We start from the raw sequence: 23,546 nt of genomic DNA, 5'->3' as shown, positions 1-23,546 counted from the left end.
TATCTTAGGAAAAATTATATTTTAAATTTTTTATCTAAATAATTTGGTACATTAAAATTATAATTTTTTAATATAAAAATATAGGTGCAACAATTATACGCCATCCTAAAAATAGATAACAGTTTTATGTAGTTATTAAAAAAAAATCAAAGTAAGCATTACCTTTTATAGATTTTATAGAAAAAAATGTAGAAATATTTCCGTTTTAGTGACATTTAAAATATGAAAAACAACAAGGAGGTTGGTGCAACGAGGGTTATTTTTTAAGTACTTTCTTAAAAATTCGTTATCGATTATTAAAAAATTTTAACTTTAACACACCCAACTTTTGAATGTACAATTTGTTTTATTTTTTGACAAAGTAATTTAATAACCTTTAAAGTATAAATATACAAAGAGGTTTAACAATAGTGGAATACCATACATGTTAAACGTTTAGTTTACTGAGAGAAATGTAAAAAAAATAATTTATAAGTAAATGTTGGAAAAAACTATAATTACCTCAAGTTCGTAAGAGTTAACTGCTGGAGTATAAAATATTATACAAAAGAAAAGAAAACATTTTATTTTCATCATTACTATTTTTTCGCTTTCAATAAGGCTGCCAACTTTATCTGAAATCTACTACACAATGATTCTTATGCTCAATAATAGGCAGTTTTATAGCAAAAAGTCTTAGATCAAAACATGTTTTTACTGAATTTATATATGGCAATAAAATTCACACTACAGTTCACTGCGCGAACACAAAAAAATTTTACCGAAGAGTACACTATTTGTTTAACATGGTACGATTGTGTTATTGATTCAATGGGAAACTTTTTGAACAACAATTTTCTGTACGTTTCTTCGGGTATATTTTTTAGTGTTACAATGTTTGAATTGTAATCCCACCGAAAAGCCAAAATGAATTTATGTAGAAACTATGAAATCAATTGACAACTACTACATTTTTATTTATGTAAACATTAGAAAGAAAACCGCACAATATAAAAAAAACTTGATTTTTTCATATTTAGCCAAAGTCTCTTTCTACAAGTTTAAACACAAGCAATACTTTTTTTTAAACGCCCTGTTGTTTTTGTTGCGGATACGTCCAGCAAAACTTCAAAATATAACGAAATTATATTTATGATCTAATAAAACCCCTATTCCGAATATACCTATGTTTTTATTTAACGCAGATATTAAAATGACACATGGGAAATAATGGGAAATAAGATATAGAACACGACTTGTACTGAGTTATTTGTTTTACAACGATTCGTTATTCGGTTTCTTCTACGGTAAACTTGAAAACCATTGGCAACTTGTTTTCTTCTTTATTTTTTTATCGTGTCCCTTGCGCGTGTAACACATGTGTATAAATATAAAGTATTTTTTACATATGACTTGTTTTTCTGGCTGTTTTCGTCGCTGCAGTGTAAATAGCAATACTGTATTTTGTATCAATCTAACGTGAGGCATTTCTTTTACGATGCGCTGTTTTTCTTTTGCATGTTTACCGTCGATCCAAAACCGAAACGATTCAAAACTATTGACTTTTTATTTTTTATATTCGACTAGGAGTTGTTTACGATTTAAAAGCCATAAAGTATCCCTTAAAATAATTTCCAAAACATTTAGCTACGGTTGCATTCAATTTTGTATTATATTTTATAAGAATACAGATAGCCGCGGTTGTAATAATATGAAAAACCATATAATAACTGGGCACTGCCATTCGGCAAAAAAACGAGTGAACTTTATTAAGAAACGATTAATATTTTATACCGTTATTATTATCGGTTTATGTTAACTATAATAAGATACGTACACACGAGACTGTATGTTGTCTAATATGCCTGATTGCGTAGTACTAACTTGTCTATCTGAATTTATCTGGACGTTAAAAAAATATATTTCAAGTAAATTTAATAAGACTCTCTACTTCTGTACTAAAGTTGACGTTAAAATCTCCACCGATTAACCAAGGCTGAATTTGATAGTTATTTTTAAAAATACCAGACGACTCTTCTGTGTATGGCAGAAGTGGAGATAATCTATTATATACTGATTGTACATGTTGGTTTGGGGAAATGTGCACAACAGCCATGTGTATCGTTTGACCATTTAGTATAGTTAACACATACTGATAGGCCTTATGGCGCTCTTCATATTTCTATTGTTGTTCCGCGTGTGTGATAGGCATAGCTTAAATGTTACACAATTTTTAGACATGTTTACATGAAAGAAAAGAGAAAAAAACAAAAATGTTTTCAGATTAAACCGGAGTTTTGAACTCCGGTCAATGAGCATCTTATAGTACAGTGTTGCGCCCTTGCCCATGCTTTTAATTTACAATTTTATTACTCAAGTACAATACATCAGTTATATTCAACAAAAACGTTTTTTATTGACATTTTCGTGGCTTAGCTCTGGCACATAACCGAAAAAAGTGTTACTAACGAAAAAGACTCAACGGACACTGCGATGGGGTTGGGGGTGGAAATGGGGTTGAGGGTGGGAATTAGCCCTGGCACATAACCGAAAAAAATCGTTACATAAAAAGCGTTACGCTGTTATCTGACGAGAGATTAAAGATAAGAGTTATGTTGTATTTACAACGATCAAACTATAACTGAAAAATAAATTCAATGTAATTTAACAGGTCATATTTCCTATGAATTGTTTTAGACCAGATATTAGCCCAAAACTTGATATGTTTACTAGTCACCTTAGGTACTAGCTTGTTTATATACTATGGTATGAAATATATTTCATTATCTATAATTCCCCCATTACTCTAAATTTATTCGGTAATAAAATTATTAAATAAAACCACTTTACACTTAACCCTTGTCGCGTTAGGTGATGACAATATTACAAAATTGTATTGAAATAGATTTTAGCCCGTCTTATGACAAAAACAGAAGTACCGCCAAAATTGGTTCGGCGTATTTTTTTAGTATATTTTACATTGTCATTTCTTCACAAGCTGTCACAAATAAATCACATCTGTTACATGCATATGTGTGTTGTTTCAATCGAGGTAATATACAGATTGTATATTTTGGGTACTAGCCTAGTTATCAAAAAGTTGTCGCGTATGGTGAGGCATTGTCCGATGTGGTCACTTAACATACTTCCCTAGTACTATTGGACATATATATCCAAATTTTTTACTTCCGTTTACCGGCGAAATTCACCTCCGTCAGTCCTACTTCCGTTACCTACTTCCGGTATTAGCATAAATTTACTTCTACCCAAAATATCGTACCGCGCGGTATGATGTTTACACATCAAAAATACAATGACATTACGATATGCCGTCCGATCGATGGCGGCTTTTGGTAAAAAATTGGTTTGTGAACAATAAACGTACACAATATTTTTCTGTTTGTCCACTACAGTTTTATTATTTTAGGCCTTTTCCATTTGAATTTTCCAACTCAAATTATAATGCTATAAATAATGAAAAAAAAAAAGCATTAAATTGGTCATGAAAATATTCCGTTTAAATTAGGTTAATTCTCAATTTAAAAAAAAATCCATTTATTACAATAAAAAAAATGTATTGAGTTAAGTTTAAAAATATTATTTTTTTATTATTTTCACAACATACGTGCAACTTATTTTTCTACTTATTCACTACACCTTTAGATTTCAAAGACGCCTTTTTACCTATGAAAAATGGGTCATATTCAATTTTTGTTATTGTAATTCGCACAAATCGTGTGCACATTATTTTTCTACGTGCTTACAACACCTTTAGATTTCTATGAGGCCTCTGTACCTAGGTAAAGTTGTGTATACATAAATCATAATTCGTTTGGTACAAAACCTCCGGGATTTTCTTAATTAAATAAAAAAAGGTTAACTACAGTATTTCGAAAAATTATTAATGTTGTATGCCCATTATATATATATATATCTGTTGCCTAATTTTCAGACAATAAAACCTACCATTTTGCTTGAAAATGTAAAATAAGGAAAACATATTGTAAAACACATTCCTTTTTGAAATTTAGATAAGAAAGATAAATCTAACTCTAGCGATCAGGCTTTTACCTGTATGTTTATTTAGTTGTCAACAAATACCTTTTAAGATTTGGCGGTGATTGGGTGATTGAGATTCATTTTGACGGGAATTTTAGCTACGATGCAGAGCGTCGTAGGTATTGGTTTTACTCTGATGTGGGCTTTTTTTTTATCTGTATACACTGTAACTTTTTTAATACTGAACCAATTCCTTCGAGTAGCATCTCTATAAATCACAAATTTCATCTAGTTGGTACTTTGAGGAGGTAAAAGTTAAAAAAGCTTACTTCTTCACAATCGAAATTTGAAAAAACAAAAAAAACCGTACGAGTTTTTAAGTTGGAATTTTTACTGGCTATAATTTCGAGAAAAAGAGTCGGATCGAGTTGAAATTTATAAGTAATATTTATTTGGTATGCCCGCACACGTCAGTTGTATCAAATTTAAATTAAACCCATTGCCCCCCTCCTAGAGGGGGTTTAAGTTTTTCTGTTTTTTTTTTTGGTTTTTAGCTGTATTTTTAGGACTTTAAAGTTGAAAATTTATCAGTAGTTAGAACTCATATGTATTCAAAACATATTAAACGGAAAACAAATTCGGCACTACAGTTTTTTTTTTAACTGCCGGAAAACTGTGTTTTCGCAGATTGCGTATATTTTAACAAAAACACCTATCATTTATTATCAAATCATTAAAACAATTTTATGTAGATCTATGCAGAATGATACTATTAAGTTTTGTGCTCAGGCACTATATATATTTATATAAACTGCTGATACGTAACACTAAAACTTCATAACTAATACTAATACTAAACAAATGTCCTATTTTTTCATTCGGTGGTTGTACAGTTTTAAGATTTTGATGGAATCAAAAAAAAATTATTATACGATGTACATCTTTTTTTTTTATATTTAAGTAAATTAAAACGAGAAAAAAAATTAATGTTAAACAATTATTAAAAACGAAGCTAACGACAAACCGACGTTCAACCAAAACCTATTAATTCAACAGTGGATGTTTTTTTAAAAATTATAATAACCCAATTTATCTAACTAATTGATTTAAAGTCTTTCGAATGCTTAACGGTTATTGTAGAAATCTCACTTTTTTTTAAAAATATTTCAAAAGGCTACGGATCTTTTGATTGACGTTATAAACTTCAAAGTTCAGTCAAATTCTCTTTCGCCAAAAAAATAGCTTAACAAGCATAACTAAATTAATATACAGGCTGCTATAGGCGATTCCAAAATCATCCCTCCCTAAATCCTGTTACCCGAGAAAAATCACAATGACATTGAAATATCATTGTATGGCAAAAAATAAAAAATTGTTCACGTAGGTGGTTATTTATCATAACTTTAAAAAAACAAGTCATGTTGGCCTTGAAATATTTGTCGTACACCGTTGTTAAAATGCAAGTTTAACATTGGTATCTAAAATAAAGAAACAGTCTTTTGGCTTTGTGTAATATTTTTAACACAAACGAGCACTGTATATCATTTATGCAAACAGTGCAAAATTTAAAAACACATCAAATCACACAAGTTTTTTTTCTAAAGCAAAAGAATTATATTTTCGAGTAAACGCTTAGGCAAGAATTCAGTAAACAATAATTTAATTTTAAAAAAAACACTACGCACGGATGATGCGAAACTTCTTTCAGAGTAATTCAACCGATACATTAAACTAGCGATATCATATTATTGGCCAGACTGTAATTTTTAATCACATATAATTGATTCCAATAAGAGTTTCCAAAAATTATTCAATTTTTTAATGATTGGGTAATCTAGTAAAAATGTATTTTTTGTTATTCCATTCTTTGTTTCATGGAGGTTATTAAAAATATGTTGATAATACCCCTTGTTTGAACGATTTAATCTGATTAAATTTAAAAAATGCAATTGATCAACAAATATTTTGGATAAAATTCCACAGTCAACCCAAAATTACAATTGAAAACGCGAAAAATCTGTATAATATATAATTTTATATATATATAGTCGGTAACGTTCAGCGTTTGCACAAATTTTCCAATTGGCCCCCAGCCCAATGACATATCCATGTTAAAAAACTTGGGTGCCTCATTTTAGGCCAAGACGAACCAATAAGTCCACTGATCAACAGAATCTCGCAAAAGCCTGTTAAATGTATATATATATATATACAGGGTGATACATTAATGATAATACGCTTATTTTTTTTTTTTTGAAAACATTTTTTTAAAACAAACTGAAGTGTCTCCAGTTACGCCGAAACAACAAGAATTACAGGTTTTAGTAGCAAACTTGAAGGCACTTTTATATTATTGTAAGGTGTATATTTTACAACGATATATTATTTTGCTTTCATTATCGATGAGCAAAAAGTAGTCAAAGTAAACGAATGTAGCCAAATAACGGCTGTAAACGTTTAGTACTTTTTCTGGGGGTCTAAAAAAGGTGGACTTTTTAAACTTAAATGCAAACTTATACGCTTGTTTTCTTTTTAAAGTATAAAGAATATTTTGCGGAAAATACAGAGCAATTTTTAGCAATTGATATTGTGATTATTTTTTTATGCTAACTACCAAGAGTAACGATAATTATGCAAAATATTGAAATTTGTCATAAACAGTCGAACGGTGGCCTTAGTTGACAGTTGTTAAAGTATACTTATGATGTGAGTCTTCTTTTTTTTTTTTTGCGATTCAGCTGCTACGGCTGAAGATACACAAATACAAATTTATACGTATTGGGATAAAATATATGTTACAGGCAAATTATGAAATGTAGTACCTACATTTTTTTGTTATGTAACTCACTAAAAGTTGTAACAGTAAATCATAAAAAAGCTCTCTTTATTGTAATTTAATACATAAAAAATAAGGTAAAGGAAATAAGTAAACAAATTCAAAACTATAGAAAAATGCAAAAAAAATAAAAATCGTCATTAGCGGTTACAATTTATTAATTTTTTTAAATATAATTTGATCATCACCAGAAAACATTTATGTCAACTGATTGTATAACACTGTGAACGCAGAACATTGTTGTCGCTTTTGACTTATTGATTTCGAATAATAATTTCTGAAAAACCCCTAGAGATTAAACTATTTTTACTATCGTCATACTGGTTAAATTTGATTTGCCAATTTTCCATAACATCCTCACTCGCTACATTAATGTAATATTAAGTTATAGTTTAAATTTTATGATAACTAGTACCGTCATTTGGGTAAAGGTGGAGTGGGCATAAATAGCTATCACCTAAAACTCTGGTGTCCGGCTGAGATTTAACTAAGTAGCTTAAAATTAAAACAACAAGCATCTGGTAGCAAAAATAATTGCAAAGTATTAAAATTAATCATTTGGCAGCAGGTTTAATCTTTAAATCGAATTTTCTAAAAAACATGATTCGTACTAATTGTATGCAATGATTATAGGCTAATTTTAATTACATTATTGCCTTCACAGTGCTTTTATCAACACCTATTTCATATTTCTACTAAATAAAATATACTATCGGCGGCAATGTCACATTTACATAATATTTATGCCTTTTTTTTATGAAAATTATTTTATCAACCAGCAATTGTTTTCGTTTTAACTTCTTCCGTTTATCTTTCCTTTAATCTTAATTATTTTTATTACAATTTTCGCTGTTTAAATACTTTTTTAAAACACTATCGACATTTTAAAATTAACAGTATTTGCTTCGTTTGATTGTCAAACCGCAAAAAACTTCATCACACATCCTAAATCAAGACACAGTGATAGCGTTTATAAATTGTTTTTCCAATATGTACTGTCTTTTTTTTTTAAATTAGTATAAGTCAGTACATTTTTAAGACACGCGGTTCTAACTACTGGCGTTTAGAAGAATATGAAAAGACTTTCGAGATCGATGATAGCTATAGTAAAGTTTTTACTTGTTAAAAAAAAAAAGTTGTGTTTACTTAGTATACCATAAGTTTTTTCTAGAATGGGGCACAAAAAATTTACTTAAAAATCCGTAGTGAAGCTTTGTTTTTGAATTTGTTCTCACACACACAGGTTTTGTTACGTTGGTAATACAACACACTATGCTGAACTTGTTTTTTATTATTAATACTCCATAAATGAGTTAACTACAGTTGACAAATACCTATACAACTGCTAAGAGTATTATTTAAATATTCATCTAAAAAAATATATTTTCATTTCAAATAAAATCACGTGTAAAAACCCAGCCAATGATTATGTGCACACGTCGTCTTTAAATTTAATATTTGTGTTATGACTATATTCTCTTGGCAGCAAAATGCGTGTTAAACAAGTTCTGTGTATACAAGTGTACCACAATCTTATAAAGATTTCAAATGAAACGACTTAAGTTAAAATAATTAAGAAAAAAAAACAAAATGCGTGTTAAAAAGTTTTGAAACAAAAGGGAATCTAGAAAAGCCAGTACAGCGGGTACGGGGCGTAGTGGTTATGGAGAATATCTAGAGGTTGGATCACAGGTCTATAAGAATAATAACAAGTCAAAAAATATGTTATCTATACAATTTTCAAACACAAACAGATAGAGAACGAATAAAAAATGTATGGCTAAAACCAAAACATGTGTGTATATTACTCATTACATCGGATACGGCACAATCACACTATATATCTATTTGTCGGTTATATTAATTTAAAACCGTCTAGCTATCTGGACAGGGAAAATAGACAACCATAATAATATACACGCTATGTCCTTCGTTACAAATCATGATAATAATAAAATATGTTACAGTATAAAAAATACATTAAAACCGATACAAATCTTTCGGGTTGTTTTTTTTGTAATATTTTAATTATTTCAAGGTAAAATTACCAACAATTTCTATTTAGATGAAAATCTACTTCCTACAAAGTAGGCTAGTAACGTAGCCAAAGGACTCGTATCTCTTTACAGAATCGAAATTGGACCATTTTGTGTAGTCGAAATTTTGTCTGGTTTTTCGGTCAAAAATAAACAGCTAAAATGGCTTTTACTCGTTGGAAAAGTTTGTTTAAATTAAATAAAATAACACCTCGGAGCTTATACAAGTTAACCGGTAAATTAATTGACACGGTCGACGTTTACTAAAACCTCAACAGACCGCATGCTATCACCTCGATGAAAATTCTCACCGATGGCTTTGGAAAACCTACAAATACATCTAACGAGTCTCGCAATTCCGATTAGTAAAATTATCCCTTTAAAAATATTTTTAAATGCGGTTACTCTTACACTCCTCCCCTCCCCATATCGTTGGCCGATTGATCAGGCAGCCCGTAATAACGGTGGTCGCTAAAAGGTTTTTTCTCGTGATAAAAAGCCGCGATAACGGTATTTTATTTGAACGTAATAAGTATATAATTATCCGTTTGCCGTTTTAAATTGGGTGACCAACGCCGTTAGCACTTGTTGCCGGTTTGCCTTCGTTCACAATCGTCCGACCATGATAAGACTGTGGACGTACTTCGGCAATAGCACGATTCACGGGTTTAACTACATAGCCGACAGACAACGTCACTGGACCGAAAGGCAAGCATAACAATATATGTTATCATACAGACCGACTTTAACAGGAATTATCGTATTGTTCGACTCGAGCAGAGTTTTTTGGGTGTTGACCTGTTTGCTGTCCGGTTATGCCACTTGGAATTACATGCAAGCCAGTTTCTATGCTTACGAACACAACGCCGTCAGCTTCGTCTCGGATACGACGTACTTGCATTGGAACACGAGCTTCTTATCGTTATCAGTCTGCGAGCAAGAATCGCCCGACAAGCTGTTCGAGTCGGCCACCAAGTGCGAACGATAATAATTCATCCTCTAGTAGTCCACTGAACTTACCGAAACGAAACTATAGATGCAATTCATTTTTAGTTCTAGCGTAAAAATGCCTTAAAATTTCACATAAAATTCACTACAAATAACCGAATTTCACTTAAAACTCCAACTATATTTTTCGGCTTTATAATTTCTTAAATTATCTAGTGTTTCCCGAAGAAAGACAGTACATACAGGATGATCATTTAATTCAGTTTTTTTTTTTTTTCATATTGATTTTATACAACGTGATCTCAATTTTTCACAATTTTTTTCGTTTTCAATATTTTAGTCCTCGTCTAAAGACGAACCACTAAAATAAATTCCAAGAAAAACGTCTCTTACGCTGGCAATTAATCACATTATCGTTGAATAATGTTTGATATTGATAACACATTTTTTTTTTTTTTTGGTATGTTTGTACTCAATAAATGGGCAACATGTATAGAATGTTCGGACCGGACAGAGATGTGAATATAGACTTTTATCTGAGAGACATTGCGTACTACGACGGAGCTTGCTACTCTTGTATAACGCATTGCAAGAAGGAAACGTTGAACTGCACGACCGACTTCAAAACTATCATTCAAGAAGTACGTACCGCGTGAGCTATTTTAGTGGATATTTTCAATGTAAAACAGATAATTTTAGCTTACCAGATCCAAAAAATACATGTTAATAGCTATAAGATAAGTTCTGTAGTGTTAAGGAAGACGAAACGGCGACTTTTAAGTGTCTAACGTTTAAAAAAATAAGTAATATTTAAGTTTTTACTAAATTAAAATTCAATTTTAACCTATCCATCAGCAACGGCTTTGTACACTCCTGGAGGCTCCTTCAATTTTAATTATTCCTTAAGATAATGTGGATGGTGTAATTACGGTAGTTCAGGTTGATCCAAAGTTGAAAAAATCTTACATAGTCCTCACGCCATTGATACGCATGGGTCAAAGTTGTAAATTGTTAAAGAAAAACACTAGTTTGGTCAAAATTAAACGTATACAATTTAAAGGTATTTCCTTTTGTATCTACAAACATTGCCCAAGGTGGTACTCTGAATAGTCACCGTAACGACATGTTATGCTATTATTACTCGGCTTAAGTATGCGTTGTGTTGTATTGGCAGATAAGAGCAAACTGCGAAGACCTAATAGGCAACTGTTTTTGGAACAGCGAGCCGTTCGATTGCTGCCAACAGTTTCTGCCGATAACCACGGAAAACGGAGTGTGCTTCACCATAAACTCTTTGCACACGTCCATGTCGGTGTTTGTGTGCAATGAACTAAATAACAACAATAGTAATTATTTACCGTTGACAATTATTATTATCGTAGGCGGCAAGAGGACAAATTGAAGATGATATCGAACCGGCAAATGGGACCGGGAAAGCTCACGTTCACGGCATTCGAATCGATTAAAGTATTCCCATAATTATTATACTCATCAAAACGCACACCAAATACAACATAATGTGTGATTGGTTTGCTGTTACAGTTGTACATTCACTCGCCGGAAGATCTGCCGTACGTCAATCATCCGCAAGACGAGAAATTTCTACTCAGTTGGGGCGTATCTTTTTTTCTGACCTATCAGGCAAGTTCAAACGAGGATCTCACACACAAGAATAAGTTCCCAGGCAGGACTGGAGCGGTCTAGATGGATCTATAGGCTTCCCAATGTCACATAACGTGTCATCTTGGAGCAGCCTATATAATATGGTCCATCGACGGCAGTCCTACTTGGAAGCGTAGCGCTTAGTTTTATGACATTTTAGTAACATGGATGTTTGTGTATTGGAACGGTGTTAGGTCAAAGAAATCGAGAACGATCCGATACTGAAGGAAGTCGACATAGAACAGAGGAATTGCCGGTTTCCAGACGAAAACAACCTGAAGGTGTACGGCATATACAGTAACTCCGCGTGCATTGTCAACTGCAGGGCCGAAGCTCAAATGGAGATGTGCAACTGCACTCCACACTATTTGAGGATTCGTAAGTGAGCTTTCGATTGCACCCGATAAAGTCTCGGTCTAATATTATTATGTGCTTACTACCCTTTGACTTGCTAAGCCAACACGCCCGTGTGTGGGATCGAAGGACTCGGTTGCATTACCAAACATTCAGGTTAGTATGTACATTTCGTCGAATGGTGTATCCCGATAGCCTATGTCCCGGTCATAAAGTATTCACTGTTCCAGTCGTAGTCGATTGAAATCGATTTTTTTTTTTTTTAGAGATATTTAGAGCGCTGAAAACGTACGATTTCAATAAACTCGGTCTTGTCTGCAACTGCGCATCTAGCTGTACCGAACCGGAGTATAAAGTCTTGTCTACCGAAATCGGATCGTGAGTGAATTGAAAAAATATACTACTTACGGCATCTGTGCTCTACCGGTAGGTGTTCTGTGTGGACAGGTTAAACGACGACGAAAACAGTGAAGAAGTCGCGTACGGTTCGAAGGTCGTGATCGCTTTGGACAGACTGCCCAACGAAAGGCTTAAAAGAAACGTCGTCCGATCCCGGATGGATTTGATCGGTAGGTATAGGCAGTAGAAGCGGATGACAGTAAACAAGCTATTGTATTGGTTTATTTTTTTTTTTCTCAAGTGTCGACCGGAGGCACTTTAGCCTTGTTTCTGGGAGTGAGTCTGTTGAGCATCGTGGAAATATTCTATTTTTTCCTCATCTGGACTGATACCCCGACGAAAAGAAAAACCGCAAAACATCAACGCCCGATTGTTAACAACATTAACAATTTACCCTTTTTACACTGAACAATAAGTGTAGATTTCCACAATTTGTATGCTAACAATAGTACAATTATAAAATATGATTATATTTAACATATATTTTTAATATTAACAAAAGTTGTCAGACATAAAAGTATGCATTTGATCTACAATGTATCATATTCAATATTCAATTAACTCTACTTAAGAGGAAGTGTCCTGTAACCAGGAAAGGTTGGGTTTTAATTTAGCATTTTCGTACAGTCTATAGCTATACCTCGACGTTATTCCACCAAACGGGGTTTGAGAATCACCACTCAATTTGCCACCAAATGATGTCACTGAAGCATTCGATCAAGTTTAGCACAATGGATATGGACTCACTAAAAAATTGAAATCTCCCAACATACATAACCAAGATCCCAGAAACTTTTATCTCAAATAGATATTTCCAAATAATAGTTGGAAATTTATTATCTAAATATCACCCCATAAAATCCAGAGTTCCTAGATGGTCAGTCTTGAGTCCTACATGACTTAAGCTTTACTGCCACGCCACTCCAATACGGACGAGTTTGCAGCTAGCTATGTTTTAATAATAATATTAACCATTTCTCAATAAAGTACTCGCACATGGGTTCTCGACCTGCAAATATTTCTCATTTTAAACCACACTTTTAAACGGTACTGTAGCGGTTTTATACAGTAACCCGAGTAGTAACCGTATATATAAATATAATACCCGGTTACTGGTAAGACTCGTGCAATTTCGAACCAAAATGTACCGTATGGAATTTACTGAAAAATACCATCACGCATTGCCGGCGTCTCGCATAGGCCATTCGGCTACTCAAGTGTATACCGTATTAAGTGCAGTATAATAATATCAATCGAAATGCCATAATTTGTTTAAATAACATAAAATCGACAAATTGTAAATAACCTTCGGTCACTCAGTCGGACGATTGTGAAATCGCAAAGAACGAAGAACAAATGAGAAAGAGCCGAAGGAGATTTTTTTTTCACAAATCGTGAAATGTTGCATTTCAAATGATTAAAGTCTCGAAATGGATCGAGATCTTGTGAGTCATTTTACTTTTCCAGCGATCCTCTCAAGTAAGTTATTTTTAAACGTTACACATTTCAAAACGGATTTTTGTATATATTTTATTTTTTTGTTAATATTATTTTTAAATAATAATCAAGTTGTAATTAATTTTTTTATTTTCAAAAAAAAAGTGTGTGCATGATTACTCCAAAGAATGTACAATAGAGAGCAGATGACCTAAATTTGCTGTTAATAAATAATTTCGAAAAAAGGCAATTATAAACTATGAAGACTAGTGTTTCAGACATAGGGCTTGAATTAATTTCAGTAAGCCATTAAAGAGGACGGTTAAAAGAAATAAAACTATTCTTCGAATCTGTGTACAGGTAAAAAGCGACAAATAAATTTATAATCATAAGTAAAACGGTTTATAATAAGATACATTGAATTTGATAATCAGGGTACAAATGTGGTTTGGAATAATTATTTAAATATAATAACAAAAGTACTGTATAATTTTTAATGAGTTAATGTCTAAAATACATGGTCTAAATTATAAAAACTGAGAAGCTAGTGAAAAACTTTTCACTATATTAATGATGATCCAATGAAATTGACTGCGTGTTCATTTTTGTCTATACCAGTTAGACGACATTCTTCACCGTCAACTTTAGCTAGTGTTACAAATACATCTGGGTGTACTATACTTCTGTAAACGCCCTTCAAACGACACATGAGGTAACGATTTCCGTGATCTTCATGGCTTGGTTCTCAAAAAATAAAAAAGGTATACTTAAAAAATTGCCAATTTTTAACTTATTAGTTACTAAATATTTTATTCAGTGTGGAAGAAATAACTAATACGCGTGATTAATGCTATATACAGGTAATCCGTATTGTACAGCTATGTTACTTTGAGGCAATAACATTTCTAAATGGAGATAAAATAGACTGGAAACCATGTATATCATAATCTATTCGTCATAAAAATTGTACTAAATACAACTTTAAAAAGTTATTTATAAATATAAACGTGTTATTGCCTGTGTTAATTAAACAATACAGTAAAAGCAGAACTTTGAGGCAAGAGTTAAAGTGAAAATGTTGCAGAGGAATAGAGATTTTATTTTTACTGTTATTTTGCCAGTTAAAGTGTTAAGATATTATATATATATATATATAGTAGACATATTATGAAAAATGGTTTAGACAATTTAAAAGTTCTCAGCACTTTAACTGGCAGAAAACAATAAGAAAAAAATCTTTATCACTAAACATATATACGTATAACATAAATTAAACTATTGCAATTTGATATAACACTTACCCGATACAACATTTATCAATAGACTTACAGCATCTCGAGTTAGGTTTGTTCTCTCCGCTCCAAGTTCTACAAACCCATACTCGTCAAAATCTATATAATTTTTAAAAAAAGCGTGTTGATTGCAAAAATATTATACAAAAATTATAAATAATTGTTCATGTTATTAATGTAGTACAATTAAGTTGTTGTTCAAATTTTCTAATTATGAACTAGTAGTAAGTAATTTTCCTACACTTATGTATTAATTAAACAGGTACATATGCCTTGTAAATGTTCACTACTTTCCCAAGCAATATGTTTTTAAATAATATTAAAGTTTGTTTCGCATATGCCAGTAAACAATTTCTTTTTCTTTTTACAATTAAAAAAATATATATAACGTATTCGTAATATTCAGCATTGTCGCTGTTAAATTTGCATAGAGATAAATCAATGCTACATTTTTTATCACAATTTAATAATTTTGATAAAAAATAAAGCTTATAAAAAGCCTGTAATAAAGCTTTATGTTTATGTTTTATATAAGTATAATAACTACCCATCGATTTGCATCCACAAGCCACATTTCTCAATGTACTATATCCTAGAACTAATATAAACAAACTATGAGTTAAGATACAAAAAGTTTTAAATAATAAAATTAACATAAATAGAAATAAAACAGACAACTTAATAAACGTTATTATTTAATAATAAAGGTCGACACCATCTTAAAATGTGGCAAGCAAACGGATAGCAGCAAGTAAATAATGACTGTTTTGATTAAAAATTACTTTCTGCTATTGAGCGGTGTATATAAGACTTGACTGACGGTCAAAACTCAAAACGCTAACACGATAGTAATGACAAAAATATTTAGTCAAATTTATCATAAAACAAGAAAAACTTTCAAAATATATTGCTAATGATATAATTTGAATAATTAAAACATAACAAAATATTCGTCTATACTTAGTACATTTTATCTATATTTTACACTGGAATAAAGTTATGGAGGACCTATAAATCTATTAACAAATATTTGGCTAGTACATTTCAAATTAAGAATAGTGTTTTACCTATTAACAAATAATGCACAACCATTAAGTTACAATAAAAAATCTTAAGGCTATTTGTGATTAACAAATAAATGCGTGATTACCTTTTTCAAGCACAGAGACACCTGTAACAAAAATATTAAATAATTATACAGTAAATGAAATCTAGTCTTATATTTTATCTATAATAGTATGTAAAACTGAGTTTAATTAGAACGGTTATTAAGCATTTGAATAATGATTCTTCTAATAATCATCAATACTTTTAGTAAGAAAACATATAGCTTTAAAACTTAAGAACTCAAATCAAATTTTCATCGATTTTACTTAGAAATAAACAACTATCATTTTTGAAATGTTATATTTACCTAAGGTGTTGTTTATTTCTTTTTGCAATTCATTTTGGGAATTTATGCATTCTAAAATATATAAAAAAAAATTCATTCAATAAAAAAAATAAATACTAGTATTAATTAATTTTCACAACTTTTTTGTACATATTTTCTTAAGATAGAAAAGAGCATTTAAATACATAATAAAAATCTGAATTTATATAAATTATGCCTGGATATCTATGTATTAAACTACACAACCAAAACTACTAGGATCAAGATCTGTTTCGAGGGAACTTAAGACACAGCTGTATATCACATTACTGCGACCAGTTATAACATATGGAGCGGAAACGTGACCACTACGAAATGGAGATGAAAAAAAGCTGTTCTTGGGAGAGAAAAGTTCTAAGAAAGATGTATGGACCAATGAAAGATAGCAGTAGCTATGGATGGAGGATAAGAGCAAATAATGAGCTAGAATTACTTTTCCATAAGCCAAATATATTGGAGACAATAAGAAATAAAAGTTCAAATGGGCTGGACATGCTTGGCGTAGTCAGAACCTCTTGTTACGCATAATAACAGAAAATGATCCAGAAGGGAAGAGGCCACTAAGAAGACCTCGTATGAGATGAGAAGATCTAGTAAAAAAATACGTAAGTGCCTTAGGTGGAGGACTGGATTGGAAGGAACGAGCATCCGACCGAGATTGGCTGGAGGGATGGGTGCTTGGCGGGATGGTCCTAGCGGCCGATTACCCAAAGAAGAAGATGTCTATCTAAAGTATTTTTAATTTCGAATTTAAAAGAGTAATTACCCTGCAGTATTTTTGCGTGGTGTTCATTACTTTCATTTCCTAGGAATGGTACTATTGCTTTTGCTGAAATTTTAACGAGAACGATATATACTTAATACCAAACAACTGTGTGCAGACACGTCCACAAATTTGAGAAAAATTATTACCCGGTGCAGCAAACATATACGACAGTTTCACTAAAATGTGCATAACATAAATGTATTAGAAGTATGTGCCTAACCTAACACTTTCAAATACTGTAATGATTATAATTACCCATCGGTGTATCTCCACGAACAAATTGTCTAATTACTTTTTGCAAACGCACTAGAATAAAAAAAAAGTTATAAGTTGAGGTAACAAATAAATTTTAATTATAAGTGTAAATACCATTAGGATCTGATACACGCTTGATTTGTCTATCTGTAATAAATAAATTTAAATAATTCTTTGCAAATATTTAAAATTTAAGTTAAATTTGTATGAAAAAAAAAATTACTAACTTGTGTAGACAAGCTCCCTTTTATATTCAACTGTGAAAAAATTACTTTTTAGATTTTTAATCACCTCGAGTAGGTAAGTGTAAAAATAAAAACAAACAACAATTACTTATTTTATCATCTGCTAAAACATTTACCACGACGATTGATATTAAAATACAAAAAAATCTCATTTTTATCTGCAAACAATAATCAAAATAAAAGCCTTTTGTATTAATTATAGTCTTCAATAATTATTAATTTTTTTCTCCGATGCGTAACTGAGAAGGTTTTCGTTTAAAAATTATAGCTTTTTAATTACTAAACCCATATTTTGATGAAGCTAATCTGTAGATAAGAAATCGTACTTGGGAGATACTTCTCAGATAAAATCGATAAAATAAAATAAATTAATCCACACAAATTTGGAATTAATTTGATTATTTAAAAAAAAAAAAGTTATAGAGCTCCGTACTTTTAACGTTTGAGTGTTTTCTTGATTTTGAAGGAGAAGGGTCGAACTTTTTTTTTTTTTTAAATTAACAAAAACACATCGTTGAAAAAAAAAATCTTCTCAGCTTCGCTGGGGTAGGAGAAAGGAGGTAGGAGATAGGGGTGGGAGATAGGGAGTGAGAGATAGGAGGTAGGAGATAGCTCTGGCACCTAACCGAAAAAAGTGTTACCAAAAAAGCGTTACGCTGTTATCTGATAAGAGATATGTTGTACGTTCAACGCTCAAATTAGAACTAAATGATAAATTGAAAATACGAGTAGTTTAAGGGCCCAAATTTTAAAATTGAAAGTTGAATATATCTAATTAATAAAAAAAAAACATTCATTCTGTGTAAGAAATGTAACATGTTTATTCAATATCATGCACAATAATATTATATATTGGATGTGTCTTATCCTTAATGAATCACTCTGTATACATTTTATTTGTAGAGAAAAAACGGTCACTCTATTAAGTTTATTTTGTTCGGATTAAACGTTGTATATTATTTTTTTTTATTGTGACCGCTGCTTTGTGAGTGCACAAAAAAAACACTCTTACACGTTTTCGCATAAGGACAAATAAATATCATTATAAATAACTGAATTCGATTTCGATTTGTCTCCCACGGTGCTCAAAGTATTGGATTATCATTTGAAAATAATATTAATAATCACAGATAATAATTGTTTGTTGTATTACTTAAGGAATAAGCAAGAATTACAATTACTAATGATAAATACATTTGATTATAAAAAAAAAAATTCAACTGAATGAAAAAGGCCAACTAAATATGGCCAACTTAAATGCGGTTATCTTTTCAGCGCACATTTTCATTTTTCATCAAAACATTTCAAGCCATACATCCTCTAGGTTAGGTTAGGTTAGGTTTCCTCTACTAAAAAGCCATTTGGTTTTATTCTTAAAAGAATCCGTGACAATGGTTAAAATTATATAAATAAACACTTATTAGTGTAGTTTATTCAATTGGATAAATAATAATTTTAGATAGGTCATTCCTATTTGTTACTAGTAGATACAAACTAAGGCCCTCCCCATCCCCAAAGTAAAAATCATAAAAAGCTTTAACCCTAACCGTGGAAAATGTGAAAAAGTCAATAGAGCCACCCATAGTTTTACGTTTAAACACACTATTTATTTTCTAGTGAGTTTCGACCGATTTTCAAGGAGAAATTATTGATATTTTTGCAACTTACGGTAACACGTGTTGCGAACATATCGGTTTAGCTGTTAAAAACAACAGCAAGGAAAAATAATACACCGCAAAACCGACCGATAGTATATATTTTTTATCGCGCATCGAAACCGAAAACAAAAAACACATTTGATTGACGTCATAGGAAAGACAAATGACTGTACAAAACACGATAATATTTGATTTAGAAAAATGTTAAGACGTGGTCTACAAGTTTTTTGCATTCTATCCACCGCAGAAAAACATTCACTGCATAGTTTTCTTGTACTTGAACGTCGCTCGTTCTACATATTTTTGCATCAGTTTATTGTGTTCAACATTAATTGGCTTGTGCTATATTGGAAAACGGCATTGCTAAAATGATTTTCACAAAATGTTGTGTCCTATTTATAATCATTATCATGGTCCAACACGAGCCGCTGTTGTGCGACGAGCACGGAGATCTAGTAGCACAGTGGAAGCAAGTAAGTTCATTTAACACTGGCTTCAAGACCGACGCGTTGGGATCCAATTTCTCTAATTTATCCAGCCAACAACTAAGGGAAAACATATCTAACAGATTCGACCAACTTAAATGCAGTCATCTCTGGAGCGCCCGTTTCCATTTTTCAATAGTCGACAAAATGTTTCGAAATAACGATTCTTCAATATCGAACGGTTCGACTTGCTTCTTAAAAGAATCCGTGACAATGGTTAGGCTATTTTTCGATGAAAAAAGACAAAACATGTCTGTAGCATGGTTAGTTTACCATCACTCATTCGCCATGAACAACTACTGCCATTTATCTCCGACCACGCCAAATAGTGTTCGGAAACATTTGATGGATCAAAATCGTTTTGTTATTACTGAACTCGACAAATATCTCGAGACAATATGTTACCGTGACAGTAATTTCAAAAAAGCAGCAGGCGTTGAACGGGATCCGTTTAACGGTAAATATTCTAGTTCTCGTGCACTTGGTTGCATACTCGATAATAAAAAAACGCTAAACGATTTACACGAGCGTAATCTGGAAAAAGGACTCGACAGGTATATCAACGCAAATATCGACGAAACTTATTTAAGAAAGGCGATTGACGAAAAGTACATTCAGTTTCGTACCAGATTTCAATCGTATTCACCTTCGCTTTTGGATAGCAACACTTGCGTTATATTGAATCGATCGATGAATTATTATTTAGGGTTTCCTAAAACAAACGGGTTGGGAGGATTACTCATGTTTAGAAAACTTAACAACATGATTATGGACACATTTAGATTCATGTTGTTACAACTCACGTGGGAATTCATAGCGCAAGTACATTGTGTGATACACCCAGAGCCAAACCGAGCTAGTGAATTTTACACAGAAAAAAACATTGATGTTTACATTGAAGATTTTCAATCGGTTTTACCAGACGTTATTAACGCGTTACACTTAAACGATGACGACATCTTCTCCGAACTCAATAGTGTCTTAACAAAAGGTGCAGATCATTTTAAACAAAACGCAGACACTATGTATGGAAAAATCAAAGATGAACATCAAACGTTATGCAATGCTTTGGATATTTCAATACTAGAACATATGTGTACGTCACAACAAGCGGTTCATCAGCAATCGTCGGATAAAGTAAGAACAGTTCTTGGTGAGATTCAACTGTACTTTGGCGATTCTCTTGAATTTGATTTGTATCAATCTTACATAAAGTCTATCAACGGCTATGACTTTCGTATTTTGTTGTTTTTGGACTCGACCAATTGAAAAAATATAAGTCATGTAATAAAAACATTTTGAATATGTTTCATTTACCGAGAATACTCGATTTAGAATTTAAAAAAATTATTTTCCAAAAAATATTAATAACTTCCCTCGATGTAATTGACACTTTTGTTAAAACACCTTATTTTGTTTTTCATAAATATTAATTTAAAAGTTTTTAAATGAATTATAACTCTATTTATAATGGTATATTAATCGTTTTGAATAATTTACAACTATTTTTGTGGATATCAGATTATATAATGTTATTATTAAGGTTATTTAGTTAAATGTAAAATTTTCAAAACTTATATTATCCTTATTTCAATTTATATGTTAAATCTACTGTACTTGTAAAATAGTGCAATTGTACTAATAAAATATGTTTGATTTGATGAATCGTGTGAATGTCCTTTCTTACATAAAATATTATCTTTATCAATACCTACAATAATTGCATCCTTAGTGGTAGACGGTGTAGTGTACATTTGTAAGGTGTGCATGCTGTCAATGGAACATGGTGCTACACGGTTTCTTAAATATAAAATTAAGTTTTATACTATTTTTGTTATTTCAAAAAACGTCCTGGTATCAAAAAGTACCAGCTATCCATCGAGTCATTGATGTCTTGCTGTGTTTTAAATGTATTAGTAAGATACTCGGTGAAAAATAAAGCTTGTCTTTTTTTCACATTTTTTAAGAGCTTAAAGTAGATGAAAAATAGGACTATAACTTAATAGGAAATTTTTCCAAAAATCCAAAGTAAAATTAATTTATACTAAATATTACTGTCTAGTGCACGCCGAATGTAGACAACTACAATATTTTTTTTGGGGGGTTCTAATTTAAAATCTAAACAGCTTTTAAATAAACATCAATAAATATGACAAACAATTTTTCGTCGTTGTCAACACTAAGCTTCGCGCTTATATTATAACAAACAACCTATATTTGACTACTCGTCTTGTTAAAATTGTTATATTGTTATTTGTTATAGTAACTAATTGTTTAAATATTATTAAACTTGTACAGTCATGTCCAACTTCAACGGAGCTGGAGATAACGACCAAAAGGAGGATCAGGCCATGAGCAGTTCTCTAAACCGATTTATTCATATAGACGGGCTGTCAAACAGAAAACGTACATCCGAGGTACTTTTTGGGGCTTTAAGTTGGCAAAAAAATCACATCTTATATCCAATTTTTAGGTGCAGTGTCAGGGATTTTAGGAATGTACCATTTAGTTCTAATTTGAACGTTGAACGTACAACATATCTCTTATCAGATAACAGCGTAACGCTTTTTTGATAACACTTTTTTCGGTTATGTGCCAGAGCACATAATCCAGAGCAATATCTTTTTTATTGAAAACTATCTAAAGAATATTTCATACAAATTGGGAGTTATTTAAACTGTTTTTTAAAATATTGATATTTATAGAGCGCCAATCAAATAATAATAAAAAATGGACATATTAACTAAAAATAATTTTAAAATTGTGCCACGACCGATGCCTTGAAAATGTTGTGAAGAATTCAAATGGTTTTTAAACATTTTATAAAATATTATTTAACATATTCCGCCCAATATGCATGCTTAACACAGCCGGTAAGCTACTAGAAAAGATCATAGATAGTAGAATAAGAGAATTCCTGGACAGTAGCGGAAGATTAACGGAAAATCAATATGGATTTAGGAAAAAGAGATCTACCACGGACGCCACTAGGAGACTAATGGAAATAGTCGACCAGGCTTCAAAAAATCTGATGATAGGAGTACAAAAGAAGAAAATTTATATATGATCAAACAAGAGCAGGAGGGGACAAGAAAGCTGCCCAAGAAGAGGCTAAAAGAAAAACGATAGAAGATAGACAGAGAAGGTGGGACGTAGGACTCAAGGGTAGTTGGACGAGAAGACTGATCCCGAACCTGAAAGAATGGTTGAACAGGAACATGGTCAGACAAACTTCCACCTCACCCAAGCCATAACTGGACATAGATGCTTCGGTGAATATTTGTATAGCTTCAGAAAGTTGCAGTCTCCAGAGTGCTGGTATTGTCAGAACAGTTGTGACGATGCCCTCCACACGGTGTTTGAATGTGACGCCTGGGAGCAGAGAAGGAGACAACTGAAGACAACAATGGAAGGAGACATAACGGCGGACAACATAGTAGAAAAAATGCTGAGCAACAGGAAAACATGGGAAAATTGCACGAAATTTATAACAGAAGTCATGATGAAGAAAGAAGGAGAAAAAAAAAGGAAATATTATACAGCTAAATTTAATTATAAAATGTAGGCCGAAGGCCAAAATTAGCGGGAAGAGCCCGCTCTTTTTGTAACTATTAATAGTATGTAATTGAAATTAAACCATCAAATGATGCACAAATGTGCAGTAACACCCCTAGTCCTCGATGCAGTATGTAAAAAATAAAAAATTAATAAAAAAGTTTAATCAAATACACACTTTTTGATTATTTTTCCTGATTTTGAATGA

At 31.6% G+C, this 23,546-nt stretch overlaps 2 protein-coding genes across 10 annotated transcripts in view; one reads left to right on the top strand and one right to left on the bottom strand.

Annotated features, from left to right (window-relative positions):
• The first annotated feature begins 11,315 nt into the window (after positions 1 to 11,315).
• LOC126847896 (sodium channel protein Nach-like) lies at positions 11,316 to 12,400 on the top strand. Its single transcript, XM_050588306.1, has 5 exons — positions 11,316 to 11,369; positions 11,655 to 11,838; positions 11,917 to 11,970; positions 12,081 to 12,192; positions 12,262 to 12,400. Exons 1-5 carry the CDS (start codon positions 11,316 to 11,318, stop codon positions 12,398 to 12,400), a joined length of 543 nt encoding a protein of 180 aa, XP_050444263.1.
• A 1,656-nt stretch (positions 12,401 to 14,056) lies between these two features.
• Positions 14,057 to 23,546, bottom strand: part of LOC126847907 (uncharacterized) — a 77,669-nt gene continuing 68,179 nt past the window's right edge. For 6 of the 9 annotated variants that reach the window (XM_050588341.1, XM_050588342.1, XM_050588343.1 and 3 more), the window contains 11 exons: positions 17,729 to 17,798; positions 17,623 to 17,652; positions 17,510 to 17,542; positions 17,396 to 17,446; positions 17,287 to 17,316; positions 17,141 to 17,203; positions 16,357 to 16,407; positions 16,093 to 16,113; positions 15,490 to 15,540; positions 14,952 to 15,041; positions 14,057 to 14,394 (listed from right to left, as the gene is read on the bottom strand). In XM_050588341.1, coding sequence (XP_050444298.1) covers positions 14,213 to 14,394; positions 14,952 to 15,041; positions 15,490 to 15,540; positions 16,093 to 16,113; positions 16,357 to 16,407; positions 17,141 to 17,203; positions 17,287 to 17,316; positions 17,396 to 17,446; positions 17,510 to 17,542; positions 17,623 to 17,652; positions 17,729 to 17,792 — 666 coding nt within the window. In that variant the 5' untranslated portion in view covers positions 17,793 to 17,798 and the 3' untranslated portion in view covers positions 14,057 to 14,212. Of the gene's footprint in view, positions 14,395 to 14,951; positions 15,042 to 15,489; positions 15,541 to 16,092; positions 16,114 to 16,356; positions 16,408 to 17,140; positions 17,204 to 17,286; positions 17,317 to 17,395; positions 17,447 to 17,509; positions 17,543 to 17,622; positions 17,653 to 17,728; positions 17,799 to 22,977; positions 23,205 to 23,546 lie in introns of those variants that run through there. The other 3 variants (XM_050588340.1, XM_050588347.1, XM_050588349.1) reach the window with 3 other exon arrangements.

Source organism: Adelges cooleyi, unplaced genomic scaffold, assembly GCF_023614345.1.
Source record: "Adelges cooleyi isolate 19-005CV unplaced genomic scaffold, UGA_ACOO_1.1 ACOO_flye_CR_arks_rails_tigmint_CR_PRNA_13, whole genome shotgun sequence".
Classification (NCBI taxonomy): Eukaryota; Metazoa; Arthropoda; class Insecta; order Hemiptera; family Adelgidae; genus Adelges; species Adelges cooleyi.
Note: the sequence above shows the minus strand (reverse complement) of the source record. Positions and strands in the feature narration are given on the sequence as shown.